At 41.9% G+C, this 19829-nt stretch overlaps 2 protein-coding genes across 3 annotated transcripts in view; one reads left to right on the plus strand and one right to left on the minus strand.

Annotated features, from left to right (window-relative positions):
- The first annotated feature begins 340 nt into the window (after positions 1 to 340).
- Positions 341 to 14611, plus strand: abhd8b (abhydrolase domain containing 8b). Its single transcript, XM_058072347.2, has 5 exons — positions 341 to 568; positions 5436 to 6216; positions 9117 to 9287; positions 10714 to 10930; positions 13262 to 14611. The coding sequence occupies exons 2-5, from the start codon at positions 5438 to 5440 to the stop codon at positions 13511 to 13513; spliced, it is 1419 nt and encodes a 472-aa protein (XP_057928330.2). The 5' UTR covers positions 341 to 568; positions 5436 to 5437; the 3' UTR covers positions 13514 to 14611.
- Positions 13505 to 19829, minus strand: part of ptprc (protein tyrosine phosphatase receptor type C) — a 38784-nt gene continuing 32459 nt past the window's right edge. For both annotated transcript variants that reach the window (XM_058072320.2, XM_058072319.2), the window contains 5 exons: positions 18911 to 19042; positions 18727 to 18846; positions 18476 to 18636; positions 15946 to 16081; positions 13505 to 15844 (listed from right to left, as the gene is read on the minus strand). In XM_058072320.2, the coding sequence (XP_057928303.2) occupies positions 15551 to 15844; positions 15946 to 16081; positions 18476 to 18636; positions 18727 to 18846; positions 18911 to 19042 (843 nt within the window). In that variant the 3' untranslated portion in view covers positions 13505 to 15550. The remainder of the gene's footprint in view (positions 15845 to 15945; positions 16082 to 18475; positions 18637 to 18726; positions 18847 to 18910; positions 19043 to 19829) is intronic.

A 19829-nucleotide genomic window follows, 5' to 3' on the forward strand; every position in this document is an offset into this window, starting at 1 on the left:
AATGGCAAAATGTTGTTGACTTTGTGTTTACATAAGGTCACATTAAAATACTGTACACATGAGGCAAATAAAGTTGTTGATAGAAGACATGTTTGCCCATAAACAAAATAATGTCATTATACATGAAGTGCAACCTATAGTAAATACGGCAAACAATAGTAGTGGTTAAATATACAGTTCATTCCTGTAAAAGGGGAAAACAATAATACTTACTACTTAAATTGAATATACTGTGAAGTAATTCTACTGGTTGCATCAGTAGAGGGCAGCCTTCCCCTCAACCAACCAGGAGATTCTAGAGGTTCCTGGAGCGCGGCATTAAACGTGTTTATGTGACTCAAAATCCTTCAAATATTTTTTTCAAACTCTTCCAAAGTAGGACCGGAGCTCCAGAACAAATAGAACCAGAATAGACTGGAATAGAATAGATTTGTGAAGGACTGCACTAGAGATAAATGAGATTATTGGATTGACTTGACAGATTATAGCTCGCTGACTTCCTCGAGGCTTCATGAGAAAACCACACCACTCGATTCATATTTTAGCCCCACGGTTCGGAAGTATCAAGGTATGTTTTATGTATTTTTATTTTATATGTTTTTTTGTCATGTACTGGGATTATTTTAAAGCATAAGTACACTATACTGCCTGTTTAAGTCGACTGTAGCTAAATGAAAGCTAACGGGACATTCACTTTAGGTCAAGTACACATTTTTTGCACTGAAGAAGAGGTTAGATTCCAATTGGGAGCTTGTATGAAGGATGCACATCCATACACAACACACACGAATGTAATCTCTCAATCTAATCTGCCATAAAAGTGTACGTATGTATGATTCCAATCACGTTATTCATTGATTTACGTGCAACTGTTGAACGTTTCAGTGCTTTTTTGCACAACTTGTTGCCCTCTAACAAAGAACCGAACGGCAAAATTCACATTTTGTGACTCTTTCAGGCTCCATAGAGCTGCTGCATCCTTATGTTGACAGTAATGGTAATGCTTTTATTTCATTTGAACATGCATCAGATTACAATTGAATGCATCACATAATCAGTTCACAGTTCCACATGTCCAAAAGGAGTAGGAAGAAGCAAAGCTTATTAAATCCTACCCCTCCATCTGGTACTTTTACAATCACTAACTGTTACATTTGTTCACTTCCTGCTTTCCATAATACAGTTTAAGGTTTTTTTTTGTTTTTTTTTTAAATAATGCACCTCATACCGAAGTACAAGGTGATATTACCATCCTTTTTCCTTCCCTGTAAAGAGTCTTTCACTTCCTGCTTTCATAATATAGTTTAAGTTTTTTTTTTGTCAAATCAGTTCCCAGTTCCACATGTCCAAAAGGAGTAGGAAGAAGCAAAGCTTATTAAATACTACCCCTCCATCTGGTACTTTTACAATCAGTAACTGTTACATTTGTTCACTTCCTGCTTTCATAATATAGTTTAAGTTTTTTTTGTCAAATCAGTTCCACATGTCCAAAAGGAGTAGGAAGAAGCAAAGCCTATTAAATCCTACCCCTCCATCTGGTACTTTTACAATCAGTAACTGTTACATTTGTTCACTTCCTGCTTTCATAATATAGTTTAAGGTTTTTTTTGTCAAATCAGTTCCACATGTCCAAAAGGAGTAGGAAGAAGCAAAGCCTATTAAATCCTACCCCTCCATCTGGTACTTTTACAATCAGTAACTGTTACATTTGTTCACTTCCTGCTTTCCTAATATAGTTGAAGTTTTTTTTGTCAAATCAGTTCCCAGTTCCACATGTCCAAAAGGAGTAGGAAGAAGCAAAGCTTATTAAATCCTACCCCTCCATCTGGTACTTTTACAATCAGTAACTGTTACATTTGTTCACTTCCTGCTTTCATAATATAGTTTAAGTTTTTTTTTGTCAAATCAGTTCCACATGTCCAAAAGGAGTAGGAAGAAGCAAAGCCTATTAAATCCTACCCCTCCATCTGGTACTTTTACAATCATTAACTGTTACATTTGTTCACTTCCTGCTTTCATAATATAGTTTAATTTTTTTTTGTCAAATCAGTTCCACATGTCCAAAAGGAGTAGGAAGAAGCAAAGCCTATTAAATCCTACCCCTCCATCTGGTACTTTTACAATCAGTAACTGTTACATTTGTTCACTTCCTGCTTTCATAATATAGTTTAAGTTTTTTTTTTTGTCAAATCAGTTCCACATGTCCAAAAGGAGTAGGAAGAAGCAAAGCTTATTAAATCCTACCCCTCCATCTGGTACTTTTACAATCAGTAACTGTTACATTTGTTCACTTCCTGCTTTCCTAATATAGTTTAATTTTTTTTTTTTTGTCAAATCAGTTCCCAGTTCCACATGTCCAAAAGGAGTAGGAAGAAGCAAAGCTTATTAAATCCTACCCCTCCATCTGGTACTTTTACAATCAGTAACTGTTACATTTGTTCACTTCCTGCTTTCATAATATAGTTTAAGTTTTTTTTTGTCAAATCAGTTCCACATGTCCAAAAGGAGTAGGAAGAAGCAAAGCTTATTAAATCCTACCCCTCCATCTGGTACTTTTACAATCAGTAACTGTTACATTTGTTCACTTCCTGCTTTCCTAATATAGTTTAATTTTTTTTTTGTCAAATCAATTCCCAGTTCCACATGTCCAAAAGGAGTAGGAAGAAGCAAAGCTTATTAAATCCTACCCCTCCATCTGGTACTTTTACAATCAGTAACTGTTACATTTGTTCACTTCCTGCTTTCATAATATAGTTTAAGTTTATTTTTTTGTCAAATCAGTTCCACATGTCCAAAAGGAGTAGGAAGAAGCAAAGCTTATTAAATCCTACCCCTCCATCTGGTACTTTTACAATCATTAACTGTTACATTTGTTCACTTCCTGCTTTCATAATATAGTTTAATTTTTTTTTTGTCAAATCAGTTCCCAGTTCCACATGTCCAAAAGGAGTAGGAAGAAGCAAAGCTTATTAAATCCTACCCCTCCATCTGGTACTTTTACAATCAGTAACTGTTACATTTGTTCACTTCCTGCTTTCATAATATAGTTTAAGTTTATTTTTTTGTCAAATCAGTTCCACATGTCCAAAAGGAGTAGGAAGAAGCAAAGCTTATTAAATCCTACCCCTCCATCTGGTACTTTTACAATCAGTAACTGTTACATTTGTTCACTTCCTGCTTTCCTAATATAGTTTAATTTTTTTTTTTTTTTTGTCAAATCAGTTCCCAGTTCCACATGTCCAAAAGGAGTAGGAAGAAGCAAAGCTTATTAAATCCTACCCCTCCATCTGGTACTTTTACAATCAAAATCAAAAAGTTTTTTCAACTGTAATTATATAATGTAATTATATAATAATACAATACAATATAATACAATAATTTAAGTTCAACTGTAAAGATGATATAACAGAAAGCAGTATATCCCTAACAGTTTTTCAGTAGTGTAATAATAAACATATTGTCACATAAATATGCTACTAATTGTGTTTTTTTTTTTGGGAAAAAAAAAACAAACAATTGTCAACACGCCTGTCATCATCCGGCCTCATTTCTAGATAGTGACAGCCTTATATATATATATCATAGATATTACAGATGCATCATAGGTGCAGTTTAGACAAAGCAGAAAAGCTACAGAAGAGGCCCATAATAAAAGAAGAATCCAAGCAACATGGTGTTGATATCAGGAGTGAATGGGACAGAAGTAAAGTGACAAGGCCTGTTGCCAAAGACTGTGACTGTTTACATCAGGAGAAGCCATAGACAGATTGTGCTGTGTGGACTTAAGACACAAACTATAATCCCTTCTAGTCAGGGAGGAAAGTAACAGGAAGGGTGGATAATGCCACGGCAGACCCTGCGTGGTGCACTGCTGTTGCCATGGTTGGTAATCACCTGATACCGTTTGTTGTTGTTGTTGTTGTTGTGCATGAGACCTGCCTTGGTCCTATCAGGACCCAGAACGAGGAAAAGGAGGAGCTGGGGAACCTTTAGGTTTTTTGGGGACTTGTGGACCTTGTGGTGTAATGGTAGAGACGTTGCTGCTTCTCGTGCAAATGGTGCAGGATTGATTCCCCAACACACAGTCTCAAGCTTGGATAAATCGGTTCAACTTGTGGTGCCCGAGACGAGACTTAAGACCAGGGGAGACCGAGCCTTTTCTGTGGTTGGGCCCCAAGCTATGGAACTCTCTCTCTATAGTCACATTTATACTCTTTTTATTTACAACATATTGCGCAACTGCAGGGTCTTGAGACACATGCTAACTCGCAAACTAGAGAGCTAGCCACCTAAACGGTAGCCTCTGAGTTATTTCCTTTAAACTTAAATAGCCAAAAACTTACCACTTCCACACGGATAGGGAGGATAACTATTAACAGTTATTTAACCTTTAACATGAACATTAATCAAACGTAATAATTTTTTCTGGGTACATGATACCATACAGCATCCATATCAACCTTGCGCGGGCCGCACTGACATTAAACTTTCATATCAAGGCGGGGGCCTCAAACTAGTGTCCTGCGGGCCACATTTGGCCCGCGGGCCGCGTGTTTGAGACCCCTGACCTAAACGGGAGCCTTCAAGTTATTTCCTTTAAACTAAAAAAAAAGCCAAAAACTTACCACTTCCACACGGATAAGGAGGATAACTATTAACAGTTATTTAACCTTTAACATGAACATTAATCAAACGTAATAATTTTTTTTCTGGGTACATGATACCATACAGCATCCATATCAAACTTGCGCGGGCCGCACTGACATTAAACTTTCATATCAAGGCGGGGGCCTCAAACTAGTGTCCTTCGGGCACATTTGGCCCGCGGGCCACGTGTTTGAGACCCCTGACCTAAACGGGAGCCTTCAAGTTATTTCCTTTAAACTAAAAAAAAAAGCCAAAAACTTACCACTTCCACACGGATAGGGAGGATAACTATTAACAGTTATTTAACCTTTAACATGAACATGAATCAAACGTAATAATTTTTTCTGGGTACATGATACCATACAGCATCCATATCAAACTTGCGCGGGCCGCACTGTCATTAAACTTTCATATCAAGGTGGGGGCCTCAAACTAGTGTCCTGCGGGCCACATTTGGCCCGCGGGCCGCGTGTTTGAGACCCCTGACCTAAACGGGAGCCTTCAAGTTATTTCCTTTAAACTAAAAAAAAGCCAAAAACTTACCACTTCCACATGGATAGGGAGGATAACTATTAACAGTTATTTAACCTTTAACATGAACATGAATCAAACGCAAAAAAAGCCAATATCAGACATCCCGACTCACAAGACTTGTAGTGTATTTGTCTTGTGGATGGCTGTGGGTCAAGTAGACATCTTGCATGATCAACATAAATAAATAGTAAATAGCGAGTGTTCCTTTAGGTCATATTCCTAATAATGTTTGTACCTGTGTGTTTTGAATGCAGCCATGCTGACCAGCTTTATGGAAGGTCTTCTCTGCTGCCTTACCTCAAAGTCAACTAACGTTGTGGTTCCTGTCGAGACCTTCGGACCTACCGACGGTTACGAGTTTGTCGAGGTAAAACCAGGCCGGGTCATTCGTGTTCGACATATAATCCCGGAGAGGTCTGTGGTGGAGCAACCCACGGGGCAGGGCGGGTGTGTCAGTTGCAAAAGAAGGATCTCAGTCTATTGTAACGGACAGCTGTTCATCGAGAACTTGGGTGACAGGGCAGACGCGGAGTTGAACACTTGCCCGAATGGAGAAACCGAACCAAACAACACCGTAGAGGTTGAACTGACGGACTGCGGCAACTCGTCACCCACCGTTGACCTCCCTGATGCCGGGTCGAACTCGGTCACGGCAGGAAAGGTTTTGACATCGGGAGGAGATGCGCCCGCCGCTCTACAGGCCGACGCGTCGCAGAACCGTCGCAAACGGAAGCCCAAGCGTACGGTGGTGATCGACTGTGAGAGGAAAATAACAGCTTGCAAAGAGACGCATCCGGATGTGGCGCTGTTCTTCATTCACGGCGTGGGAGGCTCTCTGGATATTTGGAAGAGCCAGTTGGACTTCTTTTCACATCTGGGCTATGAGGTGATTGCCCCGGACCTTGCCGGTCATGGGTCCAGCTCAGCACCTCTTATACCTGCAGCGTACACTTTTTACGCACTGGCAGAGGACATACGACTCATCTTCAAGAGATATGCACGCAAGAGGAATGTACTCATCGGACATTCTTATGGGTAAACTATTTTCATATTACATCCACACACCGACAGAGGTCTGACACTAAAATGGCCTTAGTAGAGGCCTAACGATGCTAATTTGGATCAGCACTAAATTGTCCATCATGTTGTCGGATAACAACATTCATTTGTTCCAGAAGGTCTGACTCTAACCAAATCGGTCACTAACCAAATCAATTTTTCCAAAAAGAAAAAAATTAATTATTGGTTTGGTTCCGTCTTGTGGTTGGAAAGCAAATAAGGGTTGTCATTAATTAAGGAAGCGTCCACTCTGGATCGTATGTACTACAGCGCAACCTTGGTTAACAACATTCATTTGTTCCAGAATGGTCTGACTCTAACCAAATCGGTCACTAACCAAATCAGAAATAATGTAATTATTGGTTTGGTTCCGTCTTGTGGTTGGAAAGCAAATAAGGGTTGTCATTAATTAAGGAAGCGTCCACTCTGGATCGTATGTACTACAGCGCAACCTCGGTTAACAACATTCATTTGTTCCAGAATGGTCTGACTCTAACCAAATCGGTCACTAACCAAATCAGAAATAATGTAATTATTGGTTTGGTTCCCCTTTGTGGTTGGAAAGCAAATAAGGGTTGTCATTAATTTAAGGAAGCGTCCACTCTGGATCGTATGTACTACAGCGCAACCTCGGTTAACAACATTCATTTGTTCCAGAATGGTCTGACTCTAACCAAATCGGTCACTAACCAAATCAGAAATAATGTAATTATTGGTTTGGTTCCGTCTTGTGGTTGGAAAGCAAATAAGGGTTGTCATTAATTAAGGAAGCGTCCACTCTGGATCGTATGTACTACAGCGCAACCTCGGTTAACAACATTCATTTGTTCCAGAATGGTCTGACTCTAACCAAATCGGTCACTAACCAAATCAGAAATAATGTAATTATTGGTTTGGTTCCGTCTTGTGGTTGGAAAGCAAATAAGGGTTGTCATTAATTAAGGAAGCGTCCACTCTGGATCGTATGTACTACAGCGCAACCTCGGTTAACAACATTCATTTGTTCCAGAATGGTCTGACTCTAACCAAATCGGTCACTAACCAAATCAGAAATAATGTAATTATTGGTTTGGTTCCGTCTTGTGGTTGGAAAGCAAATAAGTGTTGTCATTAATTAAGGAAGCGTCCACTCTGGATCGTATGTACTACAGCGCAACCTTGGTTAACAACATTCATTTGTTCCAGAAGGTCTGACTCTAACCAAATCGGTCACTAACCAAATACATTTTTCCAAAAAGAAAAAAATTAATTATTGGTTTGGTTCCGTCTTGTGGTTGGAAAGCAAATAAGGGTTGTCATTAATTAAGGAAGCGTCCACTCTGGATCGTATGTACTACAGCGCAACCTCGGTTAACAACATTCATTTGTTCCAGAATGGTCTGACTCTAACCAAATCGGTCACTAACCAAATCAGAAATAATGTAATTATTGGTTTGGTTCCCCCTTGTGGTTGGAAAGCAAATAAGGGTTGTCATTAATTAAGGAAGCGTCCACTCTGGATCGTATGTACTACAGCGCAACCTTGGTTAACAACATTCATTCGTTCCAGAATGGTCTGACTCTAACCAAATCGGTCACTAACCAAATCATTTTTTTCAAAAATAAATAATGTAATTATTGGTTTGGTTCCGTCTTGTGGTTGGAAAGCAAATAAGGGTTGTCATTAATTAATGAAGCGTCCACTCTGGATTGTATGTACTACAGCGGAACCTCCGATTAACAAAATTAATTTGTTTCCGAAGGTCTGGCTCTAACCAAATCGGACATTAACCAAATCAATTTTTGCCAATAAGAAATAATGTAATTATTGGTTTGGTTCCCCTTTGTGGTTGGAAAGCAAATAAGGGTTGTCATTAATTAAGGAAGCGTCCACTCTGGATCGTATGTACTACAGCGCAACCTTGGTTAACAACATTCATTTGTTCCAGAATGGTCTGACTCTAATCAAATCGGACATTAACCAAATAAATTTTTGCCAATAAGAAATAATGTAATTATTGGTTTGGTTTCCCCTTGTAGTTGGAAAGCAAATAAGGGTTGTCATTAATTTAAGGAAGCATCCACTCTGGATTGTACTACAACAGAACCTTGGTTAACAACATTCATTTGTTCCAGAAGGTTTGACTCTAACCAAAACGGACCCTAACCAAATAAATTTTTCCAATAAGAAATAATGTAAGTCAAATTAATCCGTTCCAGAAAGCAAAACAAATGTTAACACAAAAGTTCATAGTTTTACAATTATACGTTTAGCATGCAGAAAACAATTCTAAATACCAATCAATGATGACTGGTGGCCAGCCAATCACAGGGCACATATAGACAAACAACCATTCACACTCACATTCATACCTATGGACAATTTGGAGTTGCCGATTAACCTAGCATGTTTTTGGAATGTGGGAGGAAACCGGAGTACCCGGAGAAAACCCACACATGCACGGGGAGAACATGCAAACTCCACACAGAGATGGCCGAGGGTGGAATTGAACCCTGGTCTCCTAGCTGTGTGGCCTGCACGCTAACCACTCGTGCAGTGGAGCCCATAAATGTCCCCAAAGACACAATGTGGCAGTGAGATCAACCACCACCACCTTCCTGTTTTGACATGAGAGGTTTCTTGACTTCAATGGTGTTTAATGAAGTTGGTGTATGTATGGTGTCCGGCTGCACCATTGTGTCTTTGGGAACTGTTGTCTTTAATTTCCTCTTCTCTTCATGATTGAGTCGGGTCTGGAACAAATTCCAAAAGTTAGGAGTTAGCCAAAATCCAAGTTAGCATGCATGTTTTCTCTTCTCAAGCAAACTGGCCACTGTAAAAACATTCATTCTCCCGACAAAGAAGCGTAACGAACATTATTTTCTGACTGCCCCAGTGTGTCGTTCTGCACCTTCCTGGCCCATGAGTATCCAGACCAAATCCACAAGATGGTGATGATCAATGGAGGTGGTCCCACAGCTCTGGAGCCCAGCTTGTGCTCCGTCTTCAACTTGCCTACATGTGTACTCCACTGCCTCTCCCCACTGCTCACCTGGAGTTTTCTCAAGTATGACAAATCCAAACCAACATTTTGCTTCATTATTTTGGTATAGTCCATATCAGGGGTGTCAAAGTGTATATTCATTCATTCATTCATTTTCTACCGCTTTTCCTCACGAGGGTCGCGGGGGTTGCTGGGGCCTATCCCAGCTGTCTACGGGCAAGAGGCGGGGTACACCCTGGACTGGTGGCCAGCCAATCACAGGGCACATATAGACAAACAACCATTCACACTCACATTCATACCTATGGACAGTTTGGAGTCGCTAATTAACCTAGCATGTTTTTGGAATGTGGGAGGAAACCGGAGTACCCGGAGAAAACCCACGCATGCACGGGGAGAACATGCAAACACATAGAGATGGCCGAGGGTGGAATTGAACCCTGGGGCCTTTATTCATTCATTCATTCATTTTCTACCACTTTGTCCTCACAAGGGTCCTCACAAATTGCTGTTTCACAGGTTTTAAAAGTGGCTATAGGGGTGTTAGTTCAAGTCCAGAGGGCTCTAATAATGTTAGAAACTGTATTTAGAAGGTTCATTCATTCATTCATGTTATACCGCTTTTTCCTTACGAGGGTCGCAGGGGGTGCTGGAGCCTATCCCAGCTGTCTTCGGGTGAGAGGCGGGGTACACCCTGGACTGATTGGCCAGCCAATCACAGGGCACATATAGACAAACAACCATTCACACTCACATTCATACCTATGGACAATTTGGAGTCGCTAATTAACCTAGCATGTTTTTGGAATGTGGGAGGAAACCGGAGTACCCGGAGAAAACCCACGCATGCACGGGGAGAACATGCAAACTCCACACAGAGATGGCTGAGGGTGGAAAAAAACATGCTAGGTTAATTGTTGACTCCAAATTGTCCATAGGTATGAATGTGAGTGTGAATGGTTGTTTGTCTATATGTGCCCTGTGATTGGCTGGCCACCAGTCCAGGGTGTACCCCGCATCTCGCCCAAAGAAAGCTGGGATAGGCTCCAGCACCCTCGTGACCCTCGTGAGGAATAGCGGTAGAAAATGAATGAATGAATGAAAATATAATGAAATTAAAGAAAAAATACATTAAAACTACAACAACAAAAATGGAAAAGTATAAAGTCAAAATATAAAGAAAAAAATTGTTGCAATCTAACAAGAAAATATCTAAATTTTACGATAATAAGGTTGTAATACTGAGGGGGAAAAATCATTTTAGTAGTATCATGTTAAAAAACTTAAAAAAGTGAGTTTGCTCAGATCAGAAAAGCGCTAATTGTTATACTGTCCTCATAATTTTCACGTCATGTTGGTTCGCTGTTACCGTATTAAGATGCATAATAATAACTTTGTTGTATGAAAAGACAATGCGACATTCTCTGTAAGACAATCTGTGCTAACTCCTGGGTGTCCCCCCGCCCGCCGCCCGTCCCCCCTCCTCTAGGGCAGGTTTTGCTCATCAGGGTGCAAAGGAGAAGCGACTGCTGAAAGAAAACAATGCCTTCAACGTGTCAGCGTTTGTGCTGCGTGCCATGATGAGCGGCCAGTACTGGCCTGAGGGGGATGAGGTCTACCATTCGGAGCTCACCGTGCCCATCCTGCTGGTTCATGGAATGCATGACAGGTTTGTCCCTGTTGACGAGGATCAAAGAATGGCAGAGGTGGGTCAATACTTCACTTACTGAACTTCAATTAGACGTAAATGACGTGCGCGGATGATCCCAAATCACCGGACTTGACATATAGACAAACAACCATTCACACTCACATTCATACCTATGGACAATTTGGAGTCGCTAATTAACCTAGCATGTTTTTTTGGAATGTGGGAGGAAACCGGAGTACCCGGAGAAAACCCACGCATGCACGGGGAGAACATGCAAACTCCACACAGAGATGGCCGAGGGTGGGGAAAGACAAAATAAGAAGCCAAAAAGTTACCACTTCCACACAAAATAGGAGGAGAACTCATTCATTCATTTTCTACCGTTTATCCTCATAAGGGTTGCAGGAGGTGCTGGAGCCTATCCCAGCTGTCTTCGGGCGAGAGGCGGGGTACACCCTGGACTGGTGGCCAGCCAATCACAGGGCATATATAGACAAACAACCATTCACACTCACATTCATACCTATGGACAATTTGGAGTCGCTAATTAACCTAGCATGTTTTTTTGGAATGTGGGAGGAAACCGGAGTACCCGGAGAAAACCCACGCATGCACGGGGAGAACATGCAAACTCCACACAGAGATGGCCGAGGGTGGGGAAAGACAAAATAAGAAGCCAAAAAGTTACCACTTCCACACAAAATAGGAGGAGAACTCATTCATTCATTTTCTACCGTTTATCCTCATAAGGGTTGCAGGAGGTGCTGGAGCCTATCCCAGCTGTCTTCGGGCGAGAGGCGGGGTACACCCTGGACTGGTGGCCAGCCAATCACAGGGCACATATAGACAAACAACCATTCACACTCACATTCATACCTATGGACAATTTGGAGTCGCTAATTAACCTAGCATGTTTTTTTGGAATGTGGGAGGAAACCGGAGTACCCGGAGAAAACCCACGCATGCACGGGGAGAACATGCAAACTCCACACAGAGATGGCCAAAGGTGGAATTGAACCCTGGTCTCCTAACTGTGAGGTCGACCGCCGTGCCGCCCGTCCGGACTTGTTTGATTCGAAAAATCCTCCTCTAGTTTGGCCCTGAATCAAGTAGACTATAACTATAAACATTCAATTAAGTTCCCTTTTAATAAGTTATTGGTATTGTTTTGAAGAAAAAAAAACTACAATAACACCTTATTTAGTGGTTAGCACAAGACCCGAGTTCGATTCCACGCTTCACGCCATCTCTGTGTGGAGTTTGCATGTTCTCCCCGTGCATGCGTGGGTTTTCTCCGGGTACTCCGGTTTCCTCCCACATTCCAAAAAACATGCTAGGTTAATTAGCAACTCCAAATTGTCCATAGGTATGAATGTGAGTGTGAATGGTTGTTTGTCTATATGTGCCCTGTGATTGGCTGGCCACCAGTCCAGGGTTATACCCTGCCAGCTGCCAGCACCTCCCTGCGACCCTTGTGAGGATAAGCGGTAGAAAATGAATTAACGAATGAAAGCTTGTTGTGCTGTCCATCAAGTCTGGTGCTTGTGTGTCTCACCGAACGAAGATTACAGTAACATTACTGACAACTAGTGATAAGTGTTGTAAACTACATGACTTTGAACGTCTCTTCTGAATGCCTATATTTGTATACGATATGAATTTTTGTCGTCAACATTCATAAGTAGGGCAGCACGGCGGTCTAGTGGTTAGCACGCAGACCTCACAGCTAGGAGACCGGGGTTCAATTCCACCCTCGGTGTTCTCCCCGTGCATGCGTGGGTTTTCTCCGGGTACTCCGGTTTCCTCCCACATTCCAAAAACATGCTAGGTTAATTAGCGACTCCAAATTGTCCATAGGTATGAATGTGAGTGTGAATGGTTGTTTGTCTATATGTGCCCTGTGATTGGCTGGCCACCGGTCCAGGGTGTACCCCGCCTCTCTTGCCCGAAGACAGCTGGGATAGGCTCCAGCACCACCTCTGACCCTCATTTAAAAAAAATACATACAACATAGAACAGTAAAATAGGGTGGTGGTAGTGTGATGGTCTGGGGCTGTTTTGCTGCTTCGGGACGTGGAAGACTGTAATAACCTCTTGCCTGAAAACACCTGGGATAGGCTCCAGCACCCACCGCGACCCACATTTTAATTAGTGACTCCAAATTGTCCATAGGTATGAATGTGAGTGTGAATGGTTGTTTGTCTATATGTGCCCTGTGATTGGCTGGCCACCAGTCCAGGGTGTACCCCGCCTCTCTTGCCCGAAGACAGCTGGGATAGGCTCCAGCACCCTCCGCGACCCTCGTGAGGAAAAAGCATGAATGAATGAACCTTCATAAGTAGCAGATGTTTTCTAAATGTGGTGTACTTACTTTCCTTCTTGTCAGATCCTCCTCATCGCCTTCCTAAAGGTCCTGGAGGACGGCAGTCACATGGTCATGATGGAATGTCCGGAGGCCGTCAACACACTCCTGCACGAGTTCTTCCTCTGGGAACCTGCAACCCCTGTACCATCAAAGCCCAAAACCCGCCCGGAGACCGCCAAGGCCCAAACAGACAACAGTAAAGCTGCGGCGGAAACCGCTAAAGTTCGACCTGCGACTGCCAGGTCAGACAGAAGGGAACATAAAATGACATGAATTCAATTTGAGATTTTAACTGAGTTGGCTTGAGTTGGAAATATCCAGTTTATTAAAAACGGGCGTGGTTGAAGGTCCCCCCCGGAGGTGGGACACGGTCAGGACATGAAACGGAATATCAGAAGGTGCTTCAGTGAAGAAGCGTCAGAAGATCTGATGGTGCCTTGAGACGATGCACGCTCATTCTTATGACTTTGGCCGCTTTCACCCACCGCCAAAGTGATATGACACCATCTTGGGGAGGACGTACGGTATGAGGAAGTACCATGTTTACTCATTACATCAGAAAGATATGAGATGCTGACCTTTGACCTTCCACAGCGTAAAACCGAATTCCCGTGTAGCTTCAACCTTCCAGTACAGCAAACATTAGAATGAAATGTGATGTATTTCTTGCAAGACATTGATACACGCAGCTTTTTAAATAATATGTCATCAAATATAAACATTAGGCAAGTGTCAGTCCATGACACAATTTCTTATGTTTTTGTATTATTATTTTTATACACGGCACTTGTATTTATGATGGATATTAAATCTTCTATGTATCTTTTCAATTTGCAATTTATTTGTTGATGTAAAAATGTTTACTAAGTACATTATTGTTTTCAATATCTTCATCTACAATAGTTTTTTTTTTTTAAATATGGCTATTTAAACCAGGGATGTTCAAATATTTTCCAAAAGGATGCAAGGGGCCAATTTTATATTTTTAATTTGAAGATTTTTAATATTGTATATTCATTTCATTTATTCATTTGCTACCGCTTTTCCTCACGAGGGTCGCGGGGGGTGCTGGAGCCTATCCCAGCTGTCTTCGGGCGAGAGGCGGGGTACACCCTGGACTGGTCGCCGGCCAATCACAGGGCACATATAGACAAACAACCATTCACACTCACATTCATACCTATGGACAATTTGGAGTCGCTAATTAACCTAGCATGTTTTTGGAATGTGGGAGGAAACCGGAGTACCCGGAGAAAACCCACGCATGCACTGGGAGAACATGCAAACTCCACACAGAGATGGCCAAGTGTGGGGAAAGACAAAATAGGAAGCCAAAAAAAGTTACCACTTCCACACAAAATAGGAGGAGAACTTATTCATTCATCCATTTTTTACCGCTTTTCCTCACGAGGGTCGCGGGGGGTGCTGGAGGCTATCCCAGCTGTCTTCGGGCGAGAGGCGGGGTACACCCTGGACTGGTGGCCAGCCAATCACAGGGCACATATAGACAAACAACCATTCACACTCACATTCATACCTATGGACAATTTGGAGTCGCTAATTAACCTAGCATGTTTTTGGAATGTGGGAGGAAACCGGAGTACCCGGAAAAAAACCCACACAGGCGGAGTTTCGGACCCAGATATTCCTGATCTGTGGCCAACATGCTAACCACTCATCCACCGTTTTAATATAAATCTTTGTGTTAAGTTATTAAGCCTTTTCTTTTACGTTTTGCATTTTTGCTGTGTTTTTCCTATTCTTGCTGTTTTTTTTTTGTGTTTAATTTTATTTCCTAACACGGACCGCAAATGGCTCCCTTGCTGGCACTTTGGACACCCCTAATTTAAAACAGTTAGATGTCGCTATTTGAGCCAATCAAATAGTCATCATTACCTTCCTCAACACACTTGCTAGCTTTAAGGAGTTAGAGTATAAAAATAAAAATACTCAAATACATACTAAACAATATAAAGTACACAGAAGAGGCACGTATGGATAAGTTGTGACGCCAATGAAGTCATGCAGTATTGTGTAACCGATGTACTCTAATATGGATTATTTCACCCATTACTTAAGCTAAGACAGTTTGCAGCAACATATGTCATATTTTCTTGCCTAAACGTGACAAAAGCATAAAAAAAAAAACTCCACCAGGAAGCATTTATAAAGAGGGGCCGGCCATCTTGCATCTAACATGTGTAGATGCCCAATAAACTGAAGCTTTGCATGATTCCTGCCCCGAACGGGAACATCCAATTAAAGCGCTTATTGCTGCAAAATAAAAATAAAAAAGGCACCTACGACTCCTCAGACCTTTAAAGAGACAGTGTCCTGAAGTGGTGTCATCTCCGCGGGGATGCTGGGTTCTTTTTCTGCCTCCTTTTCATCCTCCTCCACTGTCTCAGCCACAGGAGCGCTGCTATCTGCTGCCCCCTGCTGGCACAACTCGGTAGGGCCGGTTGAATCTGCAGCCTTTTCTGCTGTTTGGGTCTCAGTGATGAGCAGGACAGAGTCCGCTTCAGAAGCCTGGACTGCTTTCACCTCCCCGTTCTGGACCGGATAGACTCCGTCTAGTGCGTCATACAAGAACTGGTACTGGTCCTGTTAAAAGCACATAATGGTTTTGAGAAAATTGATAAAAAAATCCGGTAACGCTAACAGACTCCATTTACTCAAGGTCGTTTTGCTACAGTAATTCTTACCAGACTTGCTATCATGCCCTGTCGCTCCTTACGCAGGGTTCTGGTCACCTGGAAAATATCCACCATCTTTTCAGTCTCGGCGCTGTCCAGAAGGTTCCACAGCGCGCAGAAAACCCCACAACGGGACGAGCCATTGCTGAGGAGACAACATGCACACGTCATCGTCACTTGTCTCCTTATCAACTGTTCTAACATGACCAGTGTTTCCCATACTGTAATGCTAACAGCCAAAATTACAAAATAAAAAAAAAACATATAAACGTTGCATTGGACTGTAATTTTTGGTGTGGGTTGTGGCTGCAACAGTAGCTCATATTTTTGTTATCGATTATTGTGCCTATTGTGAGATAATTCATAATAAACAATAAAAGCCTGTTATTCTGGCCACATTACATTACATTACTCATTACTGACACCTAGTGACCAGTGTAGAGTACCACACATCATTCACTGCACCTTTGAATGTGTCTTCTTAACCCATTTAAAGAATAAAATAGACTCTTGCCCGTGAGTGTCGCTGAGTGGGGAGTGGACAGGAAGCGACGTGATTGGTTCAGAGTTGACTTTTAGCGCTAGCATGAGTTATGACTGCAACAGTAGCACATGTTAGGGATTGTTGTTCTGGCGATCAAGTCTGGTGCTTGTGTGTCTAACTGAAAATTACAGTGCTGGTAGGGCGCTGAGTGGGGAGTGGACAGGAAGTGACGACTTTTAGCGTTAGCATGAGTTATGACTGCAACAGTAGCCCATGTTAGGGATTGTTGTTCCGGCGATCAAGTCTGGTGCTTGTGTGTCTAACTGAAAATGACAGTGCTGGTAGGGCGCTGAGTGGGGAGTGGACAGGAAGTGACGTCATTGGTTCAGAGTTGACTTTTAGCGTTAGCATGAGTTATGACTGCAACAGTAGCCCGTGTTAGGGATTGTTGCTCCGGCGATCAAGTCTGGTGCTTGTGTGTCTAACTGAAAATTACAGTGCTGGTAGGGCGCTGAGTGAGGAGTGGACAGGAAGTGACGTCATTGGTTCAGAGTTGATTTTTAGCGTTAGCATGAGTTATGACTGCAACAGTAGCCCGTGTTAGGGATTGTTGCTCCGGCGATCAAGTCTGGTGCTTGTGTGTCTAACTGAAAATTACAGTGCTGGTAGGGCGCTGAGTGAGGAGTGGACAGGAAGTGACGTCATTGGCTCAGAGTTGACTTTTAGCGTTAGCATGAGTTATGACTGCAACAGTAGCCCATGTTAGGGATTGTTGTTCCGGCGATCAAGTCTGGTGCTTGTGTGTCTAACTGAAAATTACAGTGCTGGTAGGGCGCTGAGTGGGGAGTGGACAGGAAGTGACGTCATTGGTTCAGAGTTGACTTTTAGCGTTAGCATGAGTTATGACTGCAACAGTAGCCCGTGTTAGGGATTGTTGTTCCGGCGATCAAGTCTGGTGCTTGTGTGTCTAACTGAAAATTACAGTGCTGGTAGGGCGCTGAGTGGGGAGTAGACAGGAAGTGATGACTTTTAGCGTTAGCATGAGTTATGACTGCAACAGTAGCCCATGTTAGGGATTGTTGTTCTGGCGATCAAGTCTGGTGCTTGTGTGTCTAACTGAAAATTACAGTGCTGGTAGGGCGCTGAGTGGGGAGTGGACAGGAAGTGACGACTTTTAGCGTTAGCATGAGTTATGACTGCAACAGTAGCCCATGTTAGAGATTGTTGTTCTGGCGATCAAGTCTGGTGCTTGTGTGTCACAAAATTACAGTAACATTACTGACAACTAGCAATCAGTGTTGTATAAAACATGACTTTGAACGTCTCTTCTGAATGCCTTATATTTGTATTTTAGTTCTTTTAGACATTTTTATTCTTGAAAATGCTAAATTAAGGCAAAAATACACAACATTTGCTATAAGTCATTTTCAGAGAAGACAGCTCCAGACTGCAGGTGTTTTGGGGCATTTTTGCTGAACTTTCAACGGCCACAGAATATTGAGTGTTAGGACTACATAAAGATTGAAACGATTTTTCATCAGAAAAAAAAGTTTGTTTTTATCCTTTTTGGGTCTTTATAAATCGTCAGTAGGACATCGGGTGGTTTCAGCGAAAACAGCTGATTTTTACCAAAAAACAGACGCAAACTTAAGTAGAAGCGTGACATTTTTCGTTTTAGTGACACCTCGAGTACCCAAAGTGTTGTTTACTTATATGTAACAAAAAAAAAAACAACACAGGAAAATAAGAAAGCGCAAAGCCGCGAAGTTGAAGTGTGAGGTGATGACACAATCAGTTGTGTTGGCCTGCTACAAATACATTTGGACCGCCACAGATACATTTATCGCTACCTAAAATTAGACGATTAGACGAACACCGATGACCATACTGCAAACAGAATGTATATTTAAAATATTACTTGGTCTGTGGGTTGATATTCCAGTTCGGTGGTCATGTGACCAGTCCAGGGTGCCTTAAGTGAGTTTGGCTAGAGGCTCCAACTACTAACAAAAAAAAAACCCTACAGAAAATTGAAAAATTCTAAAGTTTGATTACCTGCAGTGGACCACAACTGGAGCATCTCCTTGCGGCTTCCTGCCATCATGTCTCCGCCTGACGTCCTTAATCATATCAGTCAGATCTTGAGGTTTCTCTGGCAGCTCTCCGTGCCCCCACTTCAGGAACTGAACCTGCGTCACTCTGTGATTCTCTTTCCTCTATTCACCAAAGTGTTAAAAAGAGACAAGACACCCAAAACGATAAAGTCGCGAGAACAGAAAGAATAAAATGGTTGGATGTTGTGGTACCTTGACGTGACGAATCAGCATAATTCGATGGATAACATTCACAGTCTCGTCTTCTGATTCCACTTCCACCTCAATATGCCCGTAAGTGTTCACCCCACTCTGTCCCCAATACTCAGATTCCTATGAAGAAGAAAGAATCAAATTATAAATGATGCTATGTGGCTATCGGTGATGATTTCAGCACCTTTTCTTCTCCATGTTCCTCCAGCATGATGATGGTGGATGCTTTCTTCTGGTAAACCATCAACCAGAAGTCGGCCACGGTGCTTTCTAGAGGAGTCTGTGCTGCGATAAACGTGCATGGTCCCGGGTAGCCCTGTGCACATAAAAACTGTCGGTCAGTGTATACCATATACACATGACCTGTTTGTGGTGAACTTACTTTTTAGTATTCAGAACAAAAGGAATAGTAGTAGTAACACTATGTGAAGTGACTGTTCACATTTCAATGTTCATTATTTTCCACAATAATGGTAACAAAAACATATTTTTTAACAAGAAACATTTATTTATGTGCTCAAAGGGAACACTTTTCAGTGATTTTTTTTACCTGCCTAGTGAAAAAAGTCCTTTAACAAACGGGCCTTTTCCGTCCTTAATGCGCTGCCGGGTGGGTAGCTCGCATTGAAGCTTTCGTGTGCCGCTTTGGTATTGCAAAAGTCGTCCCACAAATAAGACACATACATTTTTCTTCAAAATACGTAAAAAAAAATTCTTCAGAGGGAAGACGCAGCACTCGAAGAGAACCCATGCATGGAGATGACTGACACCATATACAACATAAGGTGGCCAGAAATATTTCAGTATTGAACAAAGCAAAATTTGTTCTCAATCAGAAATCACTCCACACTCTTTATTGCTCTCTGGTTCTACCATATCTTACTTATAGTGTGGAAATATGGGCTAATAACTATAAAAGCAATCTTCACTAGTTAAATGTACTGCAAAAAAGGCCAGTAAGGATAATTCATAATGCCGCCTACAGAGAATATACTAACTCCTTATTTCTAAAATCACAAATACTTCAACTTGCTGATATAGTTCATCTTCAAGGAGATGGCCAGCCAATCACAGGGCACATATAGACAAACAACCATTCACAC

This window comes from Doryrhamphus excisus, linkage group LG4, assembly GCF_037039965.1.
Source record: "Doryrhamphus excisus strain RoL-2023G ecotype Guam linkage group LG4, RoL_Dexc_Guam_v1.1, whole genome shotgun sequence".
Taxonomy (NCBI): Eukaryota; Metazoa; Chordata; class Actinopteri; order Syngnathiformes; family Syngnathidae; genus Doryrhamphus; species Doryrhamphus excisus.

Bases quoted from the DNA above. Each gene is read 5' to 3' on its own strand.
- abhd8b (XM_058072347.2), top strand. From the start codon at position 5,438: ATGCTGACCAGCTTTATGGAAGGTCTTCTCTGCTGCCTTACCTCAAAG. The intron at 9,288-10,713 runs GTATGACAAATC...CCCCTCCTCTAG, and splicing joins CTCACCTGGAGTTTTCTCAA to GGCAGGTTTTGCTCATCAGG. The intron at 10,931-13,261 runs GTGGGTCAATAC...CCTTCTTGTCAG, and splicing joins AGGATCAAAGAATGGCAGAG to ATCCTCCTCATCGCCTTCCT.